This window comes from Pectinophora gossypiella, chromosome 7, assembly GCF_024362695.1.
Source record: "Pectinophora gossypiella chromosome 7, ilPecGoss1.1, whole genome shotgun sequence".
NCBI lineage: Eukaryota > Metazoa > Arthropoda > Insecta > Lepidoptera > Gelechiidae > Pectinophora > Pectinophora gossypiella.
In genome coordinates, this window is record NC_065410.1 from 9,025,013 (window position 1) to 9,049,124 (window position 24,112).

At 38.0% G+C, this 24,112-nt stretch overlaps 1 protein-coding gene across 2 annotated transcripts; it reads right to left on the reverse strand.

Moving 5' to 3' along the window:
• Window positions 1-29: 29 nt before the first annotated feature.
• On the reverse strand, window positions 30-23,861 carry LOC126368025 (uncharacterized). 2 transcript variants are annotated; one of them, XM_050011873.1, is made up of 9 exons: window positions 23,678-23,861; window positions 15,532-15,743; window positions 14,256-14,430; window positions 13,673-13,772; window positions 12,685-12,950; window positions 11,461-11,703; window positions 9,674-9,909; window positions 6,579-6,834; window positions 30-463 (listed from the first exon to the last, which is right to left on the reverse strand). In XM_050011873.1, the coding sequence occupies exons 2-9, from the start codon at window positions 15,732-15,734 to the stop codon at window positions 272-274; spliced, it is 1,671 nt and encodes a 556-aa protein (XP_049867830.1). In that variant the 5' UTR covers window positions 15,735-15,743; window positions 23,678-23,861; the 3' UTR covers window positions 30-271. The 2 variants fall into 2 exon arrangements, with proteins under 2 accessions (XP_049867830.1, XP_049867829.1); XM_050011872.1 differs by having other exon boundaries at window positions 12,676-12,950.
• Between the last annotated feature and the right edge of the window lie 251 nt (window positions 23,862-24,112).

Sequence of the window (24,112 nt, forward strand, 5' to 3'; positions counted from 1 at the left end):
TTGTTTTATTGAAAGAAAAACACCGGAAGTATAATATTGGAATGTTATATTTCTCAGTATGTAACTAACATTTTATATATAATCCAATTTAACGGTTATAGTACAATGTGAAAGACGAACGATAAAGCTAGGCGGTGGGCCATAAAATTATATCACAATTTCTCACGACATCACTTTGAACAGTTTATCACACGCAAAATATAGTTCGTGCAGCCGACTGGGCGTGAAGCAATCAAGCGGACAAGCTTGCATCGCTCTGTGAACGCTCGCATCAAATGGTCTCTTCATGGAATATGTCCTGCTCATCACACTTATCAGGGAGACACACAAAGAACTCGAATAAATTCATAATGGGTCCCCTCGAAAACGGGTTCTGATACCGACCCCGCTTGTCCCTCAAGTAAGGGTATCTTTTGTAGTTGAACATCTCGTTGGTAGTAAGATTCATGCAGGCGTGAAGAATCTGTGAAAGAAATGGTATTTTAGAAGTGTGTTGAACCGAAAATAGCTTTCTCCGCGACCTCCTAGCCAACATTCCTCCGAATGGCGGACTTGCCCAACCAACGGTGAAGGCGAAGACGCATTCGAACATTTCTAATATTGCGCGTCTTCAATAATATTCAGTTTCTTTTTCCAAACGCATAGGTATCAAGTATAAAGACATTGTAGTCACTGCATATCTGCCAGGTCAACTCCACGTGGACTTATTTTTTACAGTCCATAACATAACATTCGAGACTACATACATCGATGACCTTTCCTATTTACTGCATGTAAAAGTTAAATTAAGTATTCTTTACTCAGTGAAAATTGAACCCACTGTACAGTTTATAAAGTCACGTGTATACACACGTGTTTATTTACACTATAAATTAGGGCTGTCGACGCTGCGTTTATGTTCGAATATGTCTTCGCAGGAGTACAAGTCTAGATTTAGGTTTGGTATTAATTTCACCGACTCGATTGGAGTAAGTATAAAAATAGAAGCAACCACCGCAATACCTATTCTAAAACTACTACCTATAGATACCTACGTATCTAGCGGTAGATAGAGCCACGAGTTTTCGGAAGACAACATGAAGACCTCAGCCTTTCCTTTTACAATTCTATAAATATACTTAGTACCTACAAATCTTGTTTTTCTGATTTGTGCAGATATCGAGATAAACGGTCTGGGGCGCGGGATTTTATATGAAACCACAATCCAAACATGTGCCCCAACGATTCTTTTTTGTTTTCCCTGTAAGTATCAGTACCTACCTAGATAGACTATATTAAGTAGGTACTTACATACCGACATACCGCATTTTATCTATTCAACCGTCCCAGTCAGTGATGTGCGATGTGATGAGTGACGTTTTTCAATAAAAAGGAAATTATGTAATCTAACCTAACCTTTAGCCAGATAAGACCATAGTACAATAAAGTACAATTTAAAAGTAAAAGTATCCTTACTAAGTATTAAAGAGTTTTTACAACGGGATCATTCCCACTCAATTGCAGCTAAATAACACAATTGTATTAACAATATTTTATGTTTATTTTTTTTAAGGAACGTCTAGGGCCCTTTACCGAGGTTTTTCTTGCAGCTTCTTTTCCCCGGCTATACAGGTTGTGAAGCTGCAGTAGTTTTAGGCGGATGAGACGTTCGTTATGTAAAAATTGAGGATTCAAAGTGTAACTATGTTACCTACTGGATAAAGATATTTTTGAATTTTGAATTTGAACTATCAGAACATTCACGGGAACGGCATATCCCTGGTCCCAAGTCGGCGGCAAAATAATTATGACAACCCTAAAGCAGCAAACTCAGATTATGTATATGTACATGTGTCTGTCGTGTTTTTAGTTTGACTGGTGCCGGGTAGCGAGTGCGCCACGCCGCGCCACGTAACCGCGACCTGTATCAAGGCCGCGTGGCGGCGGTCGCGGGCGGAGGCCGAGCCGTCTGACTGATCGCATTATTCATAGTATTCTTTCACAACGATACAGTTATTTACTCACATGTATTACGTAATGTATTATATGTAAAGCGAAGGAATACATACGTACATAATGCTGTATCCCCGTCACTGGAGTAGGTAGCGAAAACTTATTGATCTTCATACTGTAACTACCTATCATGCCCTAGACTTCAAAGATGCCTAGATGCACTAATAAATAAATAAATACCTAAACTTATATCAAAAATATTATTATAATCTTAAACTAAGTGTAATCACTGTGTCGAAAGGTGCAATGTGCGTACCTACCTATAAGTATTATACGACATGGAATAAATAAAGAGTCACCTTCCGAACACAACGCAAGAAACTAGGTGTATTTAGAGCGAAGCGTACTTAGTAGAATAAATTACTTATTCTATGGTAGATCCTACCCGTATTAGGTACTTACCTCAAATATCTTAACCATAGAATAAGGAATAGTACCTACTACCTACGTATAGAACGACAACTCTGCGCTCCCCACCAGCGGCTGAGCCACCGTATCAGAGCATTATTAAAGGGTGTACAGTCACGAGCATTAATATGTATACACTTTGGTACCATGTCACATTAACTTTTTTGACAAATTGAACTGTAAGTCTCACTAAATGTCAAATATGTTAGTGCGACAGAGTCCTAAAGTGGGTACATTATATTGCTCATGACTGTACATACCTCTTATCCTTATCTTACTTATTCCCCATAAATTTGAGTAGAAAGTCTCAATTTTATAGAGAATTAGGGATAGAAACATACCTATTGCCTATTTTTCAATTTATACGCATAACATACGAACTCGGCTACTAACGGTTCTTTAGCACCGACTAACGATGCCAACACGTGCGCATTATCATTATCACATTGACAATTACACACGATACGAGTATAGATCGTATTTAGAATACCTATTGTCGTAAATAAGAAATTTGCCAACATCTATTTAATTCATTTGAACTCTTCCTATTATTTATTAAGGCTTATTATGATTATAAGCGCCTTCTTTAAGTAGATATAGTTATATGTATACGTATTGTGAACACTAATGAAATTCAATTAATACCTACATTCCTATCACTCATTTGAAATTACTACCACTAGTCTTTCTTTAATGACTAAAATAATTTCTAACAATGAATATAGAAAATTACTTACTTTCCTGTATCAAATTACGCTTCAAAATAGTTTATTTTAATTTAAAGTTACAAAAATGAAATAAAAAAAACACAAAGGGCATTGAACATTTCACTATGGAGGCTGGCATAGCCTGGTGGCGCCACCTAGCGGATTTTTCAAAACTGCGGCGCACGATGAAACCTGTGCATATCGATAGGGGGCACTTTTCTGCACAAAAAAGCTTTAATGAACCTATGCTCTAAAGCGTCACGTTTTCAAGATATTTAGCTTGAAAGTTCCGAAAAGTGTTGTATGAACAAATCGATTTTACTTTTATATGCAATTGGAATATAGTGACTAAGTGATTATGCATGGAATATTAGTGTTTAATATACCACATATTTACTTTATTGAAAAATAAATAAATAGAAAATAGATAAAATAAATATCTATAACTTACTTTTATGTGTAACTTAAAAGAAATCCAGAAACGAGTCGTGAGATGTACAGCTCATGACTTATTCTCGTGGTAATCACGCTCAAAGTTATTTGCTATGACTGTCTAACAATTTTACACTTTTTGAGTTTTTATGTTTATTGAATGAAAGGCAGCTTAAACGTCTAATCACAGTGAAAGCAGGTGGGGTGTGAAAATTCGCTTTTAGGACTACTTTACAGCAGTCTATGGAACATACCTAGTTTATACAAATTCGTACCTATTAGGATAATGAATATCAGTCTACTTGAATAATCAATCTTCTTCTTCATCAGAAATAATAACTTGATCTAAAAACGCAGCAGGGGGTTTAATGGGGATTTCTTGGTGCCGAGCCCATCCCATATAATAAACTATGCACATGACATGAGCACAGCACCCGAGTGTCCGTTTTCCAACTATACAGCTGCAATAGTGAGTTTATTTCTGTTTTCCAAACTATTATTTAGCAAGATATATACAAAATAAATTCTTTTGCTCTGGTGCCTCGAGTGTATTTTAGCTCTTGTCAGCCAAGGATCACAAACTACTATGTTGTATTGATTTAAATTATAGTCAACTTCAAAATCTTTATACACTTCAATGAAAAACGTTCCGTTTGTTTTTAGGTGTTCGCCATAGTAGCTTCTTGCCTGCGTCACTTGATACGGTCCCAGAGACATTATCAACAGATCCTCATATGATAAGAGAAACTGTTGAAAGCCTTCACTTGAGTTTATAGCTTGGAAAGCGGCTCTGCGTTGATTTAAATTGTTTTGTATTACTAACTCGCACAGATAGTTTGGGGCGTCGTGCTTAAGGTATCTATATACTTATCGTTGATTATTTCATTTACGAGTGGGTGATCTGTCACCCGTTTTCCGAAGGCATTTATTAGGGCGCAAGCAATCCTCACTTCCTCTTTTAAATGTGGCATATTCGGTATTGCGTAGTTAGCTGGAAACGATAATAATACTGTTCCATCAATAATGAAGTAAGTACGTCACATTTAGACTGCGTTTCCACCAGTAACATGCTAGATGCTACGTTGCATACCCTACAATCGGGTTCATTGTGCCGATCAGAATCAGACCCAATTATCTGATTGGTGGATATTAAACCTAGCAACGTAGCACATGTCAGATGAAAAACAGCCTTACCGTTGTGCTTGCATTAATATGAACTGATTGCTCTCTACTGTTACAAAAAAAATGCAAATATCATCTATTATACATAATTAAGTGGTAATAGTTGGCTATAAAATCTATTGAAAGCGTAAGTCTGGTACACAAGTGATACGCTTGGCGTAAGAGCTATCTCTGGCTAATTATAATAGAGATAAGTTGACGACTTTCTGTTAAAAATGTTTTGCGTTGATTACACTTCGTCTAAGACGCTACATAATGAGAGCTTCGATAAAGTAGGATATATTATTTCCATACACGAATTTTTTTCATATGACATTTCGATTATGAAAAGCACGATTGAGAAACGAGCCGAATTATACATTGTCATTTTATGTATTATACTGACCAGGGACTATAATATAGATACCAGATACACTGCATACTGAGATTTTTAATTTTTGCAATGTTCAAATAAGATTACTTAGCTCTCGATCGTCAAATAAGTGGCGAGCATAATTCAGGATGTTGGGGTGCCTAGCAATATAATCTTCAGTTGTCAAGTAAGACTGTATAGGACGCCGAGATCTTCGGCGCGGGCCACGAACAGTGCTTACACCATAAAAAAAAACATTGCCTGGCACCAACATGACTGGACATCTTGCCAAGACAACAACAACAAATTCAACAATAACACTAACAAAGTCAACAAAAATACTAACAAACTCAAGAGGAATATTAACAAACTCAACAGTGGTAACAAATACAACAGAATGAACAGGATAGAGTCTCAGAACAGAGAAAAGCGCGTGCGCACGTTGAAGATGAAAGTGGCAAACTGACTGAAAGTTCACCCGGCTGCCAATCGTCCTATTGTATTTATTGTATGATGTTGTCTCACTCACACTTATTGTATGGCTATTCGCTATCCTTGTTGATTCCGCCGAAATAATAGAAATTCGTGCAACTTTAAACAAAGGACCTCCATTTTCGTAGTTCCTGGAATTAAACGAGAAAGCAAAATGGCAGTTAATAAGTACACCATTTTGTTTCTCTTACACAGATTTCTTAAACTTCGAGAATTCTGCTTTTTAACGAGTACTAATGATGCCGCACTAAACGCATTGCGTATATAAAAATGTAAACTTTATTTTATATTTCATTAGATCCTGTCGTTGTGTCAAGTAAAATCAAGTTAAGGAGTAAATGACGCCTATATCATACATAACACAAACTGATAAACTCAGTTTGCAATTAGTAACCTTAGATAAGGTGTGCACAGTTAAGTACCTATGTACTTCCTATATAATGTAGCAAAGACAAAAACCATTAATGTTGTTGCAAGTATTTATTAATTTCATTTTTTCAATAAGATAAATATGTTGTATATTAAATAATGTTTCATGTATAATCAATCACTTTGTCACTATATTACGATTGTATATAGATAAAGAGTAAAATCGATTTATCCATACGACACTTTTCGTAACTTTCAAGCTAGATATCTTGAAAACGTGACACTTTAGAGCATAGGTCTATTAAAGCTTTTTTGTTCAGACAAGTGTCCCCTATCGATTTGCACAGGTTTCATCGTGCGCCGCAGTTTTAAAAAATCCGCTAGGTGGCGCCACTGAGATATGCCAGAAAGGTTCATAGCCCTTTCCACCTTTTTAGTGTAGCGTACGTTATGTTTCAACACAGGATAGTACTCACTACGTTTCAATCAAATACTAGTTATCAACTTATAAATATCTATCACGCGCCCTGCACACAGTGCCTGATTATGTAACGGAAAGTTAGACCCGCAGCCTCTAGATAACTCGCAGCCACTTGGCCACTTGATATCATCACTTTGATAAGTAAATATAAAGCTATACTCACGGAAGTACAAGTAAGAATCCACCCTAAAGCGCAGAATGTAATCGCTTCCAGCAGCCCTAAGACATAGAGCAGGCCGAAGCCCTCCAGCAGTAGACAGTAGCAGGCAAAGTAGATGGAGAGCGTGCAGTTGATGGCGACGCTCATCACGAATAGGAAGAACCACATGCGGTTGCGCAGACCCACGCAGTTGTAGATGAACGGGCAGTGGTGGTCGAAGTACGCCACGCAGCGCTTGCAGATGCGGCAGTGTTTAGCTCTGTATAATGTAAATAACGCTCGGGTGAATTTGAATAACAACATAGCTGGAATTTCCATACATTTCGAAAGAAAATTCCACTTGATATTAACACAGAATCATGAACTGAGTGACGATGTCACTTACCTGACCAACTCCCTACATTTAAAACTCCTCCAGACCAATCCGTTCGATTAGGTCGAGCGTCTTTTTATGAGAAAGCTCCATGACCTCCTGTATGTAGGTGTGTAGCGCAGGTATGGATGTAAGTAACACTATGCATTATTCCTTATTCTATGACTGTGCCTAAAACTGAGAGGGATGATACAGACCGTGATTCTAAGATAATAATCAAATGGAATTTTCCGCCGTCTCCTGTATAATATAGGTACTATTCCTGCCTATACTTCTACGAGTATCGTGGGGGTTGTTAGGTCTTTGACCAACCCTGGTAGAGTTGGTAGGCAAGGTAACATACACAGAAGTAACATAGGTTCAAACCGGATATTTGCAACAACGTACCTTAATATTTTAGCGGGGTAACACAAATATTATTGACTTCCGGTGCTCTGAAAATCACTCATTAAATGAGATGTAGCGAATGTATCGTATAGAAACTAATAATAATAAAAAACCTACATATTTTCACGCCCGTAATCCCTAAAGGGTCGGCAGAGCCAAATACCTACCAACACCGACTTTTCATACAAAAACCGAGGATAATTATTTTTGATAATTTCAAAAATAGAGATACCTACATGATACCTGGTGTGTTTTTTACCAGTTAATTCCGCAGCTTAAAATATTTGATATATATTCTTATTATTGGGTATATTCTGCGAGTGATAGGAAGTTGATATTATTGCTAACGACAAAAGGGGAACGAAAGGCAAATGAACGGAAATCCGGTATGTTATGTATGATTGACCAATAATAAAATCATCCAGTGGGAAGAATATCTTGATCTGCGGGTTGAATCAGTTTGAAAATTTTGTGAAATTCCACACAAACATAGCTACTTATAATATAATAAGAGTTATGTAAATTATTAATACATTTATAAGTACATCAGGTACCTAATTAAGTAAGTAGGTATTATGATTCCACTCACTGCTTAGGTATGCAGCTACCTAAGTAGATAGGTATGTAGTTAATTAATGACATTTTGGCTGATAAATTCGACTTTATTACCAGTGATGATTATTAAACGATTATAACAGCGCACTGTGCTATTAAAATGCAACGCAAGGTATTACAAAATGATAATAATTATCTAATAGGTGCTAGCTATTTAAGAAATCTTCGTTGGTAAACTCATCATCTAAAAATATCATCATCTCCCTAGCATTATCCCGTTTTTCACAGGGTCTGCTTACCTAACCTGAAGATTTGACAGGTCCGGTTTTTTACAGAAGTGACTGCCTGTCTGACCTTCCAACCCGCGAAAGGAAAACTAGCCCAATACAGGTTAGGTCACATACCTACATTCGAAAATTGCATTTCTCGGGAATGTTGGTTTCCTCACGATGTTTTCCTTCGCAGCTGAGCATGTTGTAATCATTTATGATCCAAACATGAATTCGAAAACTAATTCGACAATCATTGCTTTAGAGGAATCGAACCTGCGACCTCAAAGTGAGATGCAAGCGTTCTACCAACTGGGCTACCCACTTACTAAGAATAAATACATACATACATACATAAACTCACGCCTATTTCCCACCGGGGTAAGCAGAGACTATAGAATTCCATTTGCTTCTAAATTAGTATTCATTTACTAAGAATAAATACTAATTTATAAATACACTACAGCCTACACGTCCCACTACTGCTGGGCACAGGCGTCCCCCCAATCAACCAGCCTACCTACTACTAGCTATTCCTACCTACTAGTGAATTGCTTGAGGAGCTCGGTAGCGCAGCGGTAAACGCGCTCGGTCTGCGATTGTTGAAGTTAGGCAACTTTCGCAAAGGCCGGTCATAGGATGGGACCACAAAAAAAAAAGTTTTCATCTCGAGCTCCTCCGTGATTCGGAAGGCACGTTAAGCCGTTGGTCCCGGCTGCATTAGCAGTCGTTAATAACCATCAATCCGCACTGGGCCCGCGTGATGGTTTAAGGCCCGATCTCCCTATCCATCTATAGGGAAGGCCCGTGCCCCAGCAGTGGGGACGTTATGGGCTGATTATGATGAGTTAATTGCTTAACTACATACGTGGTGTGACTTATATTTAGTAAAGTAAACATACCTACTGATACACCGATAGGAAAAATAAGAAAAGACTGCACATAAGCTTCAGATATCCTTTGTTTTCAGGGGATATCCGATATTACTTAACGTAATCTTGTCACGTGCGAATATCATGTGCGATTCCTACGTGTGATACACAGGTGTTTCTTGCGTTATCTAGCACGATGACAGCTAAAAAACATTATTATGCATTTCATTATAATAATTGGCTTGTAATCACAGTTTTATCCACTATTTAGCTTATCAAAGTCATCATGATCATAAATAATTTCAACTTGTCGTATAATTTAATCAAAACACATCTATTATAGATTCTTATACCGTTAAAAATAAAATATGAAGGTAGATACTTACCTACATTTAGGAAATTTCCTACTGGGGGGTTAAAATGGCTCAGACGCGGCTGGTGGGGAGCGCAGAGTTGCCGTTCTATACATATACGTTCTATACATATTCCTTAATCTATGCCACGGCATTACAACCACAAATAAAACGCTGTGTCCTGCTTTTCCCGTGCTGTGTGGGTATCCACATCTAGCTTAGCGGTGTTGAATAGTGCATAAGGATGACGCACATTGCATAATGCTAATAATGAAACAAATTATCATACCTTAGAGGACGTAAACAACGGCAGGTGTGACAGAGTCGCGAGAGGATGACGTTCCTCTTCTTCCACTTGTCATAGTATGGAATCTGTCTGATGGCCCGGTAGTAAGTCTCAGAATTCTGTGGGATGTAGCCAGGATCCCGCCTGTTGGCGATCACCCAACTTATCCACATTATAGCGTTCCAGTACAGGAAGCAATAGTGAGATAGGCGTAGCGTGTTCCATGTTAAGGGAATGCACTGAAAAGGGAATGATTTATATAAATTAAGTACACTTGCTTACAAATGTTCGAGTATTCGATACAGTGTCCCTTGTCGTCGGAAGGGATATGTGGAGTATACACAAGCGACAAAACTAGTAGTGAGACTGCAGAAGATTGACTAAGTATGGGCACCTAAAGCACACTATATCTAAATCAAACTACAACACTTAGGCAATAAACAACTCTGAGTAATATACTCGTAGTCGATAAGAAATATTTTTTCATGCATAAGCATACTACACAGATACCTATTTACTCGTACATATAAAAAGTTAATAGGTTTAAAAAGTTAAAAATTAATTGCACATGATTTTATTAATTTAACTATTGGCATTCTCATGTTGTGAGTTTCGTGCAATAAAGACTTATTATTTCTTTTCCGTGTGTATAAGTAACTAATGCCATGTCATGTCAGGGGCCTTTGGCGACTCAATAATAACCCTGACATCAGGGTTGATGAGGCTGGTATTCCACCTTACAACCCACACGATAAGAAGAAGAGTAACTAATTAAATTGATATCGTTATACGCAAGTTACCACCGTGACAGCATTTATTATTTACTCTAATGCCGTAACGTATTCAAATACAAACGTACTTTTAAGTTGGTATATAATTAAACAATCAAAGTTTAATCAGTTAATGAAAACCGTAGATTTTCTTGTTATTATTATTCATCACATGACCATGCGGTGATTAAAATAAACAATGGTTATTTATACGACATGGAAATGAATAGGTAGGTAGTATATAGACGAAAATTTACGTTCCACGTTGTGATTGAGGTAAGTTATAGGTACCGACAGCAATGTTAATAAATCGAATTGGTTTTCGATTATTACTTTATTAATAGGTACTTTTATGTAACGGTGTATGTTCTTTCAAGACGTATCTAACTTTAACTTTAATAATAACTTTATTGCACAAAATAAGAGAAATACAAATATGTTTACTTAAAACTAAAAATGTGCTTATATTCTAAATAGATTACAGGAGTTGTACAGGGGTCCCTAAACTAGGCAGTGCCTGAATCTTGGGGAACCAATTTTTTTTATTAATAACTAGCCTTAATATTACTTGAAATTATAACATAAAAAGAAAACAATAAAATAAGCATTACAAAATACAACATCTACATATAGTAAGTAGTACTTATTGGACAGCCTCCGTGGTCTAGTGGTTAAAGCGTTAGGCTCACGATCTGGAGGTCCGGGTTCGATTCCCGATGGGGACATTGTCGAAATCACTTTGTGAGACTGTCCTTTGTTTGGTAAGGACTTTTCAGGCTTGAATTACCTGATTGTCCGAAAAAGTAAGATGATTCCGTGCTTCGGAGGGCACGTTAAGCCGTTGGTCCCGGCTATTAGCCGTAAAAACATCTCCACCAACCCGCATTGGAGCAGCGTGGTGGAGTATGCTCCATACCCCCTCCGGTTGATTGAGGGGAGGCCTGTGCCCAGCAGTGGGACGTATATAGCCTGTTTACGTACTTATTGGAAGTAGTAAAGTTCACAGCATAAGAAACTTACACGTATAACATACATGGGGTAGCCCCACAGCAGCACTGAGACAAGGAAGAACAGCAGGGGTCCTTTGGAGTCCCCGGCGCCTCCAAACAGCAGAGCCCACAGTTCCGACAGAGGGGGCATCCAGTGAGACTTGCGTTTCATCTCTTTCTGAAGCAGCTTGACCACTTCCGCATGCCGGTGACTCTGAGCCAGCATCAGGGGTGTCTTACCGTTCTTGTCGCGTGGTTCTAGTTCTGCTTTCACCTGACATAAATAGACAATGGTGCTAATTCCTGTAAATACCATCTAATTTTATTTTAAGTTATATCTGTCATTTTCTTATCCGCCGAAAAGGAAAGGGACGGGTAATCGACAAGCATAAAATTTATGGAACACACGTCAATTTTAAGCACAAATCTAAACCAACCGTCTAAAAATTTTACATTCGTCAATAACCCGACACAGTTAAGTAGACAGCACGTCAAACGGATTGCATACCAGCGACGTACCTTTTGATTCGGCCGGGTTATTCATTCATTTACTCATTCTTCCTAAAATTAAGAGCTGTGCACCATCCGTCCCGTTCCTTTTCGACGGATATGAAAATGACAGATATAACTTAAAATAAAATTAGGCGGTGTCTGCAGGAATCGGGGCCAATGTTTACGGTCTCTACCTGGGTTCGGTTATGGAAATTCTTAAGTCGTTACTAGTAATGTACTACGTACGGCCACGAGTACTAATATGTATACACTTTGCAACCATGTCACATTAACTTTTTTGACAATTTAAATCTCCTCATTAAATGTCAAATATGATACTGTGACACGGTTCTAAAGTGGATACATGATTCATGACTGTACATAGTAGCAGTAGTAGTTACTATGCGCTATCGCGCTCACGTTTTGCATGATTTCCAAAGATAGTTTTTATTTATTTATTTATTTGTACACAATGAAACAGACACAAGAAACATACAAAGAAAACAGATAGTACAGGCAAGCTTATCTCTAAACAAAGATATTTCTTCCAGCTGACCTACGTGACAAGAGAGACTTTCAACGTATAATATACGTTTTTTTTTTGTTTGAAGGGATTTACTCTCATGGAATAATGTTTTTCTGCGATCTGGATGTTTGTGAAAGGTAGTGGCAAAACATTTGTCTTTTGCTCAGTGCAGCAGTGTGATATAATGCTAGAAAAAAAAAAAACAAAAAGTGAGTAAGTATATCATACCTTACCTACCTTCTCACAAAGCAACCTCACACAAGTAAGATTGCCGGATAAACAAGCAAGATGCAGAGGCGTGGAGCCGAAGTTATCAGTACAATGCAGCGGCACTCCTGAGTAAATAAGCAGCCGCACCAGGTCGGCATGGCCCTTATATGCCGCCCAGTGTAGGGCAGTGTCGCCGTTGATGTCTGACAGTCTGGTCGCCGCGCCCATGCCCAGGAGGTAAGCAGCTGTCGCCGTCTTGCCGTACATGCATGCCGTCATTAGAGGGGTCAGACCTGATTAGGCGGAAATATTAACGTTTAATTATGTCTATTTCAACTACAGCCATTGAGAGTTTAAAGAGAGACGCAATGTAATGAAACAGTGGGTATTATATCATCAATTTCTCTTAGCTCTCTCCAGGGCTAACATGCGCAATGTGATAAAATTATCGATCGATTCAATTTTTGTCGAAATCGATAAGTTTGTTTTTTTCCCCTAACATGCGTGGCACGTGATTTTGTTCGTATTTTGACAGAACGACATGACTTATTTGGGTTCATATATTAGCAATTATTAAAAACATCATAGAAGGAAAGCTAGAAGGAAAGAGAGGAAGGGGAAGACCAAGAAGAGCTTACATGGAACAGATTAAAGAAAAGGTTAACGTCGTGTCTTATAGGGAAGTCAAGGAATTGGCCTTTGATAGACTGGAATGGAAAATGCTACACCGACAAGAGCGTGGCCCTTAAATTGATGATGATTAGCACCAATCGACAAAACGACATAATTATATCGATAAAATTACCGTGACAAAATTTTATCACGTTGCGCATGTTAGCCCTACAGGTTGCCTGGAAGAGATCGATCGCATTTAACGATAAAAGTTCTTGAAATAAGTAGTTTAGTTTGTACCTTACTCATTATATTTACTTTTTTTTTACTGTCAGTCTATTCCCGTTTGATGTCTGATGGACTCGGCATCAACCTTACAGCCCGCATGAGAATAACACCTTACCCTTGAAATCAGCAGCATTGACAGCTACTCCTGACTGCAACAGCACTTGTACCACCGAAGCGTGTCCTTTGCGGCATGCCCAATGGATCGGTCGCGGACCCTAACAAATTATAAACGCTATAAAACTCAGACGCACATTATTCAACGTTGCATTTGATTCAAGATAACGTATAGTAGGTACCTACAAAAAGTATTTGCCTACTAAAAAAAATAGCATGAGAAAACTAAAATCCGATCCGATCGGTTCCCGAACATGTATATTGTATGACCCGCAGTTACATGTGACGCGATACGTAAATGAGCTAAGTAATAGATAAACATAAGATCACGCTAATTTCCCATTGGGGTCGGCAGAGACCACGAAATTCCACGGTTCTGACACACCACTTTCGTTTCTTCCACTTTCCGATTCATCTAAGCAAATCTACCTTTCTCAATAGCATTTTTATTATTTATTTGCATATTTATTTATCGTGTACCCATAGAGTGGGTTCATTTATCACGTCGCTCATATGGGAATATATGGACGGCATATTCTGAGGACTAGCGTACGTATAAACATGCCTATCCAATCATTACCAACCTGCGTTCCCAGACAGGAAAGGTCGATGGGTGCTCCGCGTTCCACTAGATACCGCATGACGGCTACGCTGCCGTCCAGGGCGGCCCAATGCGCAGGAGTGTAGCCGTGCTGGTCCCGAGCACTCAGCACTTCTGATCCCAACTTCTCCACCAGACGCTCGATTTCTGACACCTCTCTGGAAAGACAGTACCATACAGAGAGGCGGTACCGCGAGTGTTGTTTTCGGGTCGCAGAGCTGTAGTTTTACAAAAACGATGTTTCAATTTTCAAGTCCGTTTTCATGTTTTAGTGTGGCGTGTGCTTTACAAGCCTTAAGTACGTATACTGGGGTTGGCAGATCCAAAAATCTTTTAAAAACAATATTTCATATAAGTAATTTGCTTTTTATCAAAACATAAAGTCTGTAAATTCTTAACCGCTTACGTACAACACTTCCATAAATGGAAAAGATGGACCATGATCTCAGGCGCGGCGAGTAAATATTTTTAAATGAATACGTCAACATTTGAATTTGATCCTCTCATACATGACCTTTGAACAGAAGTAGAATTTTGACTCCTATTATTATTACTTATGTCTATAAACAATGCCACTTTTTATGTGAATCACATTTTGTCAGCTCATTTAACTGACTTTAGTGTTCGAAGTTCGAATACGTTGGTACTTATTCAATTAGAGCGTTATGGAGACAGTACTCTACTTAAACAGCATACATCATTAGTATCTACCTCAGTCTAGCTGATAATTGCGTCTGGTCATTGACCTACTATAGGTATGTGTCTCAGTTATCAAAGTCAATAAAAAAGGCTGATGTTCAATAGGTCTTATGGAACTTTTTTCAATCCTTTCCGATACTATATAAATATTAGTAGGTACCTACTTAAGAAATATAAGACGGTAAGTAAATAGAAACCTACCTAAGTTTTGTACCTAAATAAGTGGGCCATTTATTTTATTACTGTGATCAACTTTTAAGATAGGGATTTATGTCCTTGAGTGTCAGTAGAACAGAGTTCCATCCAGAGTGATGATTCGTACACGTAATAAGTATTATTTTTGCCCGTAGGTACGTAAGTAAGTTGCCTTTTGTACCACATCACCACGTGTCTTATTGTAATTGTATAAGTTAAATTTTATTTGTATACAATAAAGAGATTTGTATTGTATTGTACCCTCCGGTTGATTGAGGGGAGGCCTGTGCCCAGCAGTGGGACGTATATAGCCTGTTTATGTTTTATGTATGTACTCTTCGTGGAGCGTTGATTCTCATACTGACCCTGAGCGAACCGCTTCGAAAATGAGCTGGTAGAGATCGGAGTGGTGGTTGAGGCTGGTGATGGTGCGGGGCGGCGCGGCCGGCGCGTCCGGCGAGAGCGGCGAGCACGGGGGCAGGGCCTCCTCGGCCGCCATGTTGCAGGGCGGCGGCTGCGGCAGCGCCCACACGCCGCGCGCCGCCCCGGGGCTCGGGTACACCTGCATGTTGAAAACCTGCGCCGTAAAACTCTTCTATATGGATCGAAAGCTGGATAAAGGCCTCATGATTGTAACAGGCCCACTTCAGACCCTTTAGACTGATTTTGGCCTTAAGTTGCGCGATTTTTCATCTCTAAAGGGGGTATACATGATGATGATGATGATCAGGGGCAGTTCTTCGAACACCGGAAGTCAGTATCCGTGAACGCAAAATGTTTATGTTAGAAATAACGCAAACCTCCTGTCGGATTTTACGACATGCCTGCGAAATTTTCTAGAACCGAGTTATTTTAGTAACCTACCAACTCAAGGTAGGTATAATAATCTTCTCTCAACATCGAAATTACGTATACAGGGAAAATTAAATCGAAAAAGTGTTTGACTCAGACGGGACTGGAACCCGCAGCTCTCGTCAAGTCAAGGGAAGATTCGAGCATGTGAAACCATTACACCACCGGGTCCTCCTCCTGTCCATGGATGCGAAATTCTTTCGATCTATGTATCGTCATTAAGCCGACGCTAATAATTAATGAAACGAGGACGGACAACGATGAAATTTTTTTCGATTTAATTTTCTCTCTTTAAGTTCCTCTAAGCGCGGGTGACTTCTGTAATAAACAAAAATCATAGAAATTAGGTAGGTACATTTCCTAGTTATATCTACTTATTATCTCTGCCATCTGAATTTATCATTGTATCATTTATTAATGTTTTTAATGACAACAAATAGGATGTAGCAGCGACTACTTGTAAGTACGTACAGTCATGAGCAATATCATGTACCCACTTTAGAACCCTGTCGCACTATCATATTTGACATTTAATGAGACTTACGGTTTAATTTGTCAAAAAAGTTAATGTGACATGGTTTCAAAGTACTTAGTATATAGTCATATTAGTACTCGTGATCGTACCTATAAAAATATGGGGTGACATAATACTTACCTACCTACTTACTTTACTAATTAAGTTAACTATGATTCATCAATACGCCTACATTACGAAGAATACTCACGAGGGAGGTAGGTACAAACGTACTAATTTAACTTATATTCTCTTTGGATACAAAGATAATATGTTGTGATCACGAAACGGACATGAGTACAGATAAGATGTACTGAATTACCTATAGTAAATAGGTGCCTAGCTAAACCCAATAAATAAGTAGGGAATTACCAAATAGGTAGGTACCTCTCTAAGGTCAGAAGTTACGTTTGCGGGACAGCAACCAGTGCGGCGACGTTGTTGTAGACAATGTTGCTGCTTTACCTACTAAGTAATATTATTATACAAGTTACTCATAAATTTCATGGAGTGTGGACTTCATATCGTATCTTATAAGGAATATTTAAATATTACTGTCTGAATATAACATTATTCATTGTCAGCACCCTCACTTCTGGCTTTTTGTATACAACTTTTGGATGATAGCTGGAATTCTTTGCTCAGTTTTAAAACTTTTAGGGATACCAGCTGACTCATAATGATTATGTTACAGCCTGTAACTACTTACTTATAAATGTTAACAAATGTGTCTTAAAATATTTAAGGCTTATTTAGTACAAATAAAGATACCTATAAGTCAAAGAATTAGCCCTTAATAGACAAGAATGGAGAACACTACACCGACAACGGCGTGGCTCTTAAATTGATGATGATTGTAGTGTATTGATATTGCTATCCTTGTCTCGGGCGCATACGTCATCTGAATACAGAGCAAGACAAACAGTCAGTCAATGCAGGAGTATTTTTTTTACATTCGGGCGGGAAATATATATAATAAAAAATAATAACTTTGGTTTTCCTTTTTCATGTTTTCTTTTCCCTCCAAAATACTTCAAATTGAATGTAAATGTGTTCTTAGCGAATGAATTTTAATTATATTTCTGACTGATTACTACTGGTGTTTTCTGTGAAGAATCCTGTTCCGACGAGTGTTCCAGGTAAGATAATAATTAATATGTGTCAAATATATTATACAAAATGTAATCCCACATGAAAACTGAGAAACGGGTTTTGTGGAGTTCTCATTGTGAAACTTTGAATAAAGATAATTTGAAGTACCTAATTAAGTACCCTATTTTGCAGTAATTTAGGATATTTAATTTAAGTTTAATGTTATAATAGTAATTCACTACAAAGTATAAATTAAATAAACAAGATCAACTATTGGAAACATTTTCCAGACATACTTACTAATTATTTTAGTATGGGCATCTATCATTGAATTGATCAGTATAAATTTATCTCCTAAATTGAATTAGATCTGAAGACATCTTATTCGGTTTTCGGACTTGAAAATGGTTGATACATGTAGACAAGTACTTAAATGTGTTTTATTGAATTGACTTAGTTAGTAAAGACTAACGGAAGGAAGGAACCTCATGTATGGGTACATAATCATTAAATTGATTGTCAACAAAGACAAGGTTGTTTCATTAAATTGACTATTAGCAAAGACTAATACAAACGGAAGTAGCATCATGTATGGGTGCATATCATTAAATTGATTGTCAAGAGAGACTTACTAAGGTGTTTCATTAAATTGACTATTAGCAAAGACTAATACAAACGGAAGTAGCCTCATGAATGGGTGCATATCATTAAATTGATTGTCAACAAAGACTTACTAAGGTGTTTCATTAATTGACTATTAGCAAAGACTAATACAAACGGAAGTAACCTCATGTATGAGTAAATATCATTAAATTGATTCTAAATATCATTAAATTGATTGTCAGCAAAGGCTGTGGTGTTTCATTAAATTGACTTTTAGCATAGCATATGTCATACGTACATGAACGGAACTATGACCTTATATTTTATGGGTGTATATGAGTACTCTATTGGAGTAGAAAAGTGTACATTAAATTGTTTATGACAAAGTTTGGTTTTAGATAATTAATCTTTTGGTGACCATCATCATAACATTTGTATTTATATTCAAATGTGTAATTAGATGGCATTTGATTTCAGATTGTCCACAATCAAAATGGCTTTGGCTTTGACTTTGGACAAATTTGATTGCGATGGTGAACCAAGTTCCGTAGTATCCAGATGGGAGCGGTGGAAGAGAGCGTTGTACATCTACCTGGAAGCCGCTAATATCACAGATACTGAAAAAAAAAAAGAGCAAACTTGTTGCATTTTGGCGGGCTAGATTTACAAGAAATATTCTACAACATACCAGATGCCAATGTGACAACTAGAGGGGGTACGGATGTATTTGCAGTTGCCATATCTAGACTGGATGATTATTTTGCTCCAAAACAAAATAAAGTATATGAAAGGCATTTGTTCCGGCTGCTCAAGCAAGAGCCCAATGAGAAATTTGAAAAGTTTTTAGTAAGATTGAGACAGCAAGCTAACAAATGTCAGTTTCAAGACAGAAATGACAATATAATTGATCAAATTGTTGAGAAGTGTTCATCTATTGAACTGCGAAAGAAAATCCTGCAAATGGGAGATGATGCGACTCTAGAAAGAATTATTAAAGAAGCTAATTCACTAGAATCAGTCAACATGCAGTTAGAAGGGTTTGATTCAGTAAACAAGACAATGCAAGGTATCAATAAGATCTTCACTAAAGCTAATAATACCTATGGAACCAGCACTATGCACAAAACAAAGCTGAAAATACAGACGAATTGTGGGAGATGCGGTAATCGAAACCACGGACCTAGCAGTCCATTATGCCCTGCTAGAAATAAAGACTGTCTTAAATGTGGTCTTGTGGGACATTTTAGACAGTACTGCAAAACTAAACAGCCATTGAAAAGGAAACTTGAAGCGGAACGACATACTGAAGGGAAAAAGAAGGCTAAAGTGAATGATAAGCAAGATGATATAAACCAGGTCGGTGAACTAGAGGAAATATCTAAAAATATAGAATCTGAGACACCTCACTATGTTTTCCACATAGATGATGACGATGAGTTTGAATGTATGATTGGAGGAGTCAATGTTACTATGCTAGTAGATTCCGGCTGTAAACAAAATCTTATTATGGAGGAAACTTGGAATAAGATGAAAACTAAGAAAGTGACAGTGGATAACCAGATTCCGAATCCTGATGTGAAATTTATGGCATATGGTAGCAATGTACCATTAGAAATCAAAGGTTCTTTTGAAGCAAACATACAAGTTGGAGGCAGGACAAAAAAAGCAACATTTTACGTTATCAAGAACGGAACACGGAATTTGCTAGGAAAGTTGACGGCAATGGCTTTGGGCATTCTCAAAATTGGATTAAACTTAGAAGAAATCAATCAGCTAGACATTTCGACATTTCCTAAGTTAAAGAACGTGTTAATTGAACTGCCAATTGATGATTCTGTAACACCTATTTCTCAGCCATACAGGTACCTAAAATAATTGTAATAAAATAACAATAAATATTATAATTAATAATAAATGCTAAGATAGATTGTTTAATTAATTTGGTTAGTTTGTTCAATTTGATTTAAGTATAATAAAGAAAAACGTATTGTTAATTTTTATTGTTTTAATCTTAGGAGGATTCCGATACCTATTGAAGACAAAGTTGCAGCGAAAATAGACGAGTTAGCTAGAAGAGATATTATTGAAGAGGTTAGAGGTTCTTCTAAATGGGTCTCTCCAATAGTACCCATTTTAAAAGATAATGGGGATGTACGTATATGTGTCGATATGCGGCGAGCAAATGAAGCAATTGTGCGTGAAAATCATCCTTTGCCTACTATGGATAAATTACTACCAAAAGTACGAGAAGCAAAATATTTCACTAGACTCGATATAAAAGACGCTTTTCACCAGATTGAGATTGATCCACATTCTCGATATATAACGACATTCATCACGAGTAAAGGACTATACCAATACAAACGTCTGATGTTTGGTATATCATGCGCTCCAGAAATCTTTCAAAAGACACTGGAAAGAATATTAGTAGGTTGCGATGGAGTTATTAACTTTATCGACGACATCTTAATATTCGGGAAAGATCTTGCCGAGCATGATAGAAGATTAGAAAAAGTCATGAAGGTATTGAAAGAAAATAATGTGATGTTGAACAAAGATAAATGTCGTTATAGATTGAAGAAAGTAAGTTTTTTGGGACATGAGTTGTCAGAGCATGGAATAAGGCCATTAGAAAAATATATTTCTACTGTTCAGCAATTTAGACCCCCCACAACTGTTGGAGAAATTCGTAGCTTTCTGGGACTTATAAATTTTGTCAGTAAATGGATACCCAATGTAGCGACATTAACCGAACCCCTGAAAGAATTATTGAGAAATAAACACGGTGATAATTTTGATATTACGAATGGATGGGGGGAAAACCAGCGACAAAGCTTTAATGCTTTAAAGTCTGCACTCACTAACGTGACGACTTTGGGCTATTATAACGTTAAAGACCGCACAATTGTAGTGGCGGACGCCAGCTCAGTAGGACTTGGAAGTGTCCTGATTCAAGTGGATGGACACGGCCCACGAGTCATTGCTTATGGCCATAAAACTCTGACAGATTGCGAACGCCGGTATTGTCAGACTGAAAAGGAAGCCTTGGCCCTCGTATGGGCTATCGAACACTTTCATATATTTCTGTATGGCAAACAATTTGAATTGGTCACAGATCATAAACCACTAGAAGTGATATTTGGAATCAGATCAAAACCGTGTGCGAGAATTGAAAGATGGGTTTTGCGCTTGCAATCTTATAATTATAAGGTGGTTTATCGTCCGGGCAAAACGAATATCGCCGATCCGTTTTCACGATTGTGTAATGAACCAAAGTCTGGGCACACCGCTACAAGGGACAACTACGTTCACCAAATCGTGGAAAATAGTTTACCAGTAGCAGTTTCCCTCACAGAAATCATGCGGTGCTCCTCAGAGGACCAGGAGATCTTAAAAGTAAAAGATGGTGTTTATAATAGTAACTGGCACGAGGATGTCAAATTGTTCAAAATCTTCCAAGACGAACTCTGTTTTTACGAGGGAATTTTACTGCGAGGAACGAGAATCGTGGTTCCGGAGTCACTTCGTGAACGAGTGTTAAAGGCAGCCCACGAAGGACACCCTGGCATAGTAGGCATGAAGGCTAGGCTAAGGACAAAAGTATGGTGGCCAAAATGTGACAAAGATGCTGAAACCATGGTGAAATCATGCAAAGGTTGCACTTTAGTATCAGGACCAAATCCGCCGCATCCTTTAAAGCGAAGAGAATTGCCAGAAGAACCATGGATGGATGTAGCGGTGGATCTGATGGGCCCACTTCCTAGTGGTGATTATTTATTCGTCATTGTCGACTACTACAGTCGCTATAAAGAAATTAAAATATGTCGGAAAATAACCACCGTGGAAGTGGTAACCCACCTGAAAGAAATTTTCAGTCGTTTAGGGAATCCAGGCTCGATCACTGCCGATAACGGCAAGCAATTTTGTAGTGAGGAGTTCAAGTCTTTCTGCACCCAAAGAAATATAGTCCTTTTCAACACCGTACCCTACTGGCCCCAACAAAATGGAGAAGTTGAGCGCCAAAATCGTGACATTTTAAAAAGGCTCAAAATTAGCCAAGTCGAAAAGAAAAACTGGCGAGAATCATTACTGGATTACCTAATGATGTACAATAGCACACCACATACAGTGACCGGAAAAACTCCGTCGGAGTTATTTTTTAAACGAAGATTTAGAGATAAGTTACCCATGATTAATGATATTCATGGAAAACCACAGGAAGGAGACTTGGAAATGAGAGACAGGGATCGTGTAAATAAAGAGAAAGGTAAAATATATTCGGACCGGAAGAGAAAAGCAGAAAGATGTACTTTAGAAGCTGGTGATAAAGTATATGTCAAACAGATGAGCAAGGATAATAAATTGAGTCTCAATTATGATTCTACACCTCATACTGTAAGGAAAAGTCATGGGGGAGATATATTAGTTGAAAATGACGAAACAGGACAGATATGTAGAAGAAACATAGTACATTTGAAAAGAGTAGAAGGGCAATGGAAGGTTTGTAATGAAAATGAAAGTGAGCAGAGAGAAGAGAAAGGAGGTGATGGAAATCAGGAAAGCATAGTTAGTGGCTAAGGGTCAAATATTCAAAATACTTATATTTTGTGGTCTAGCAAATGTCTTGAATATTGTTGTTGTAAAATAGAACAAAATTAAAGCATTTGTTTTAAATATTGTTGTTTTAAAGAATAATTAAATAAAATTAAAATAAGGAAGGGATGTAGTGTATTGATATTGCTATCCTTGTCTCGGGCGCATACGTCATCTGAATACAGAGCAAGACAAACAGTCAGTCAATGCAGGACGGTCTGCCTGTACAGAGTGATGGTGTGTTGGCGAGCCAAATCATGGCAGTATACAAAAGGTGTACTCTACAATGATGATGGACTTTATGAAGGTCCTAGTATTTAGGTACTAGGCTGTTTTACCTCCAACGTCATTTTTAAAACATCTTTCCTCCTCTCCTCATTTGGTGAGACGGCCGGAATACTATCTAAAGTCTCGTAAGCTAGTGTCAGCATGTATTGTAGACTACTACAGTCAATACCGTGTTTCCCATAAGGGCACACGGGGCCCGTGCTCAGGGCCCCCATTCTCGGGGGCCCCCGAAAGATCCACAATTTTTCTCACATATTTAAATTATTATCAAAACATTTTTGTCGGGCACATTACACTTTTTTCACAAATCAGGAATCTTATTGGCAGGTTAGATTTACAAGGCATATATTACTACGCCATTATATTATCGATAACTGCGACTTTTCCAAAAACCCTATGCTGTTTTTGATTAAGTACCTATAAATGGGTTCATAGGTACTTAGTAAAAAATGTGTTTTTATTTTTTTACTTTCCAATTCGCTTTCTTTACTTTCAAAAAGGGCCCCAAATTATTGTGTGCCCAAGGGCCCCAGCCTAGTTTAAGACACCGCTGACTACAGTGAACTCACCTTGCTACTCACGGTGAGGCCGAGGCCTCCCGCCACTGCCGAATTCTCGCCCTCCGCCACGGCCACTTCACCCGAACACCTGAACACGAAACTGAACGCCTTTATCCTACTCTATCTAGGGTAAACAGCCCTTGATAACCTTAATTCATAGGAAATTAGGGAGAAAGTGCCTACTGCAGCTTGCGTGACCCTAGACTGTATCGATTCGTAGAGAGCATGCGCCCATCGAATGTAATGCGGGTGCTACGGGTTCCTTGCGGTTAAAGTTCGAACTTGTTTATAATTTATATTACCTACCTAAGTTTAGAAATAAATCATTCTATCTATGTATATTAGTAAGGCAAATAGCATGATAATGAATATACTTATTATTATCCGCTATTGGGAGAGCAGCGCCTTGTTAGTAAACTTATCTCCTAATTATAGAATATTAAA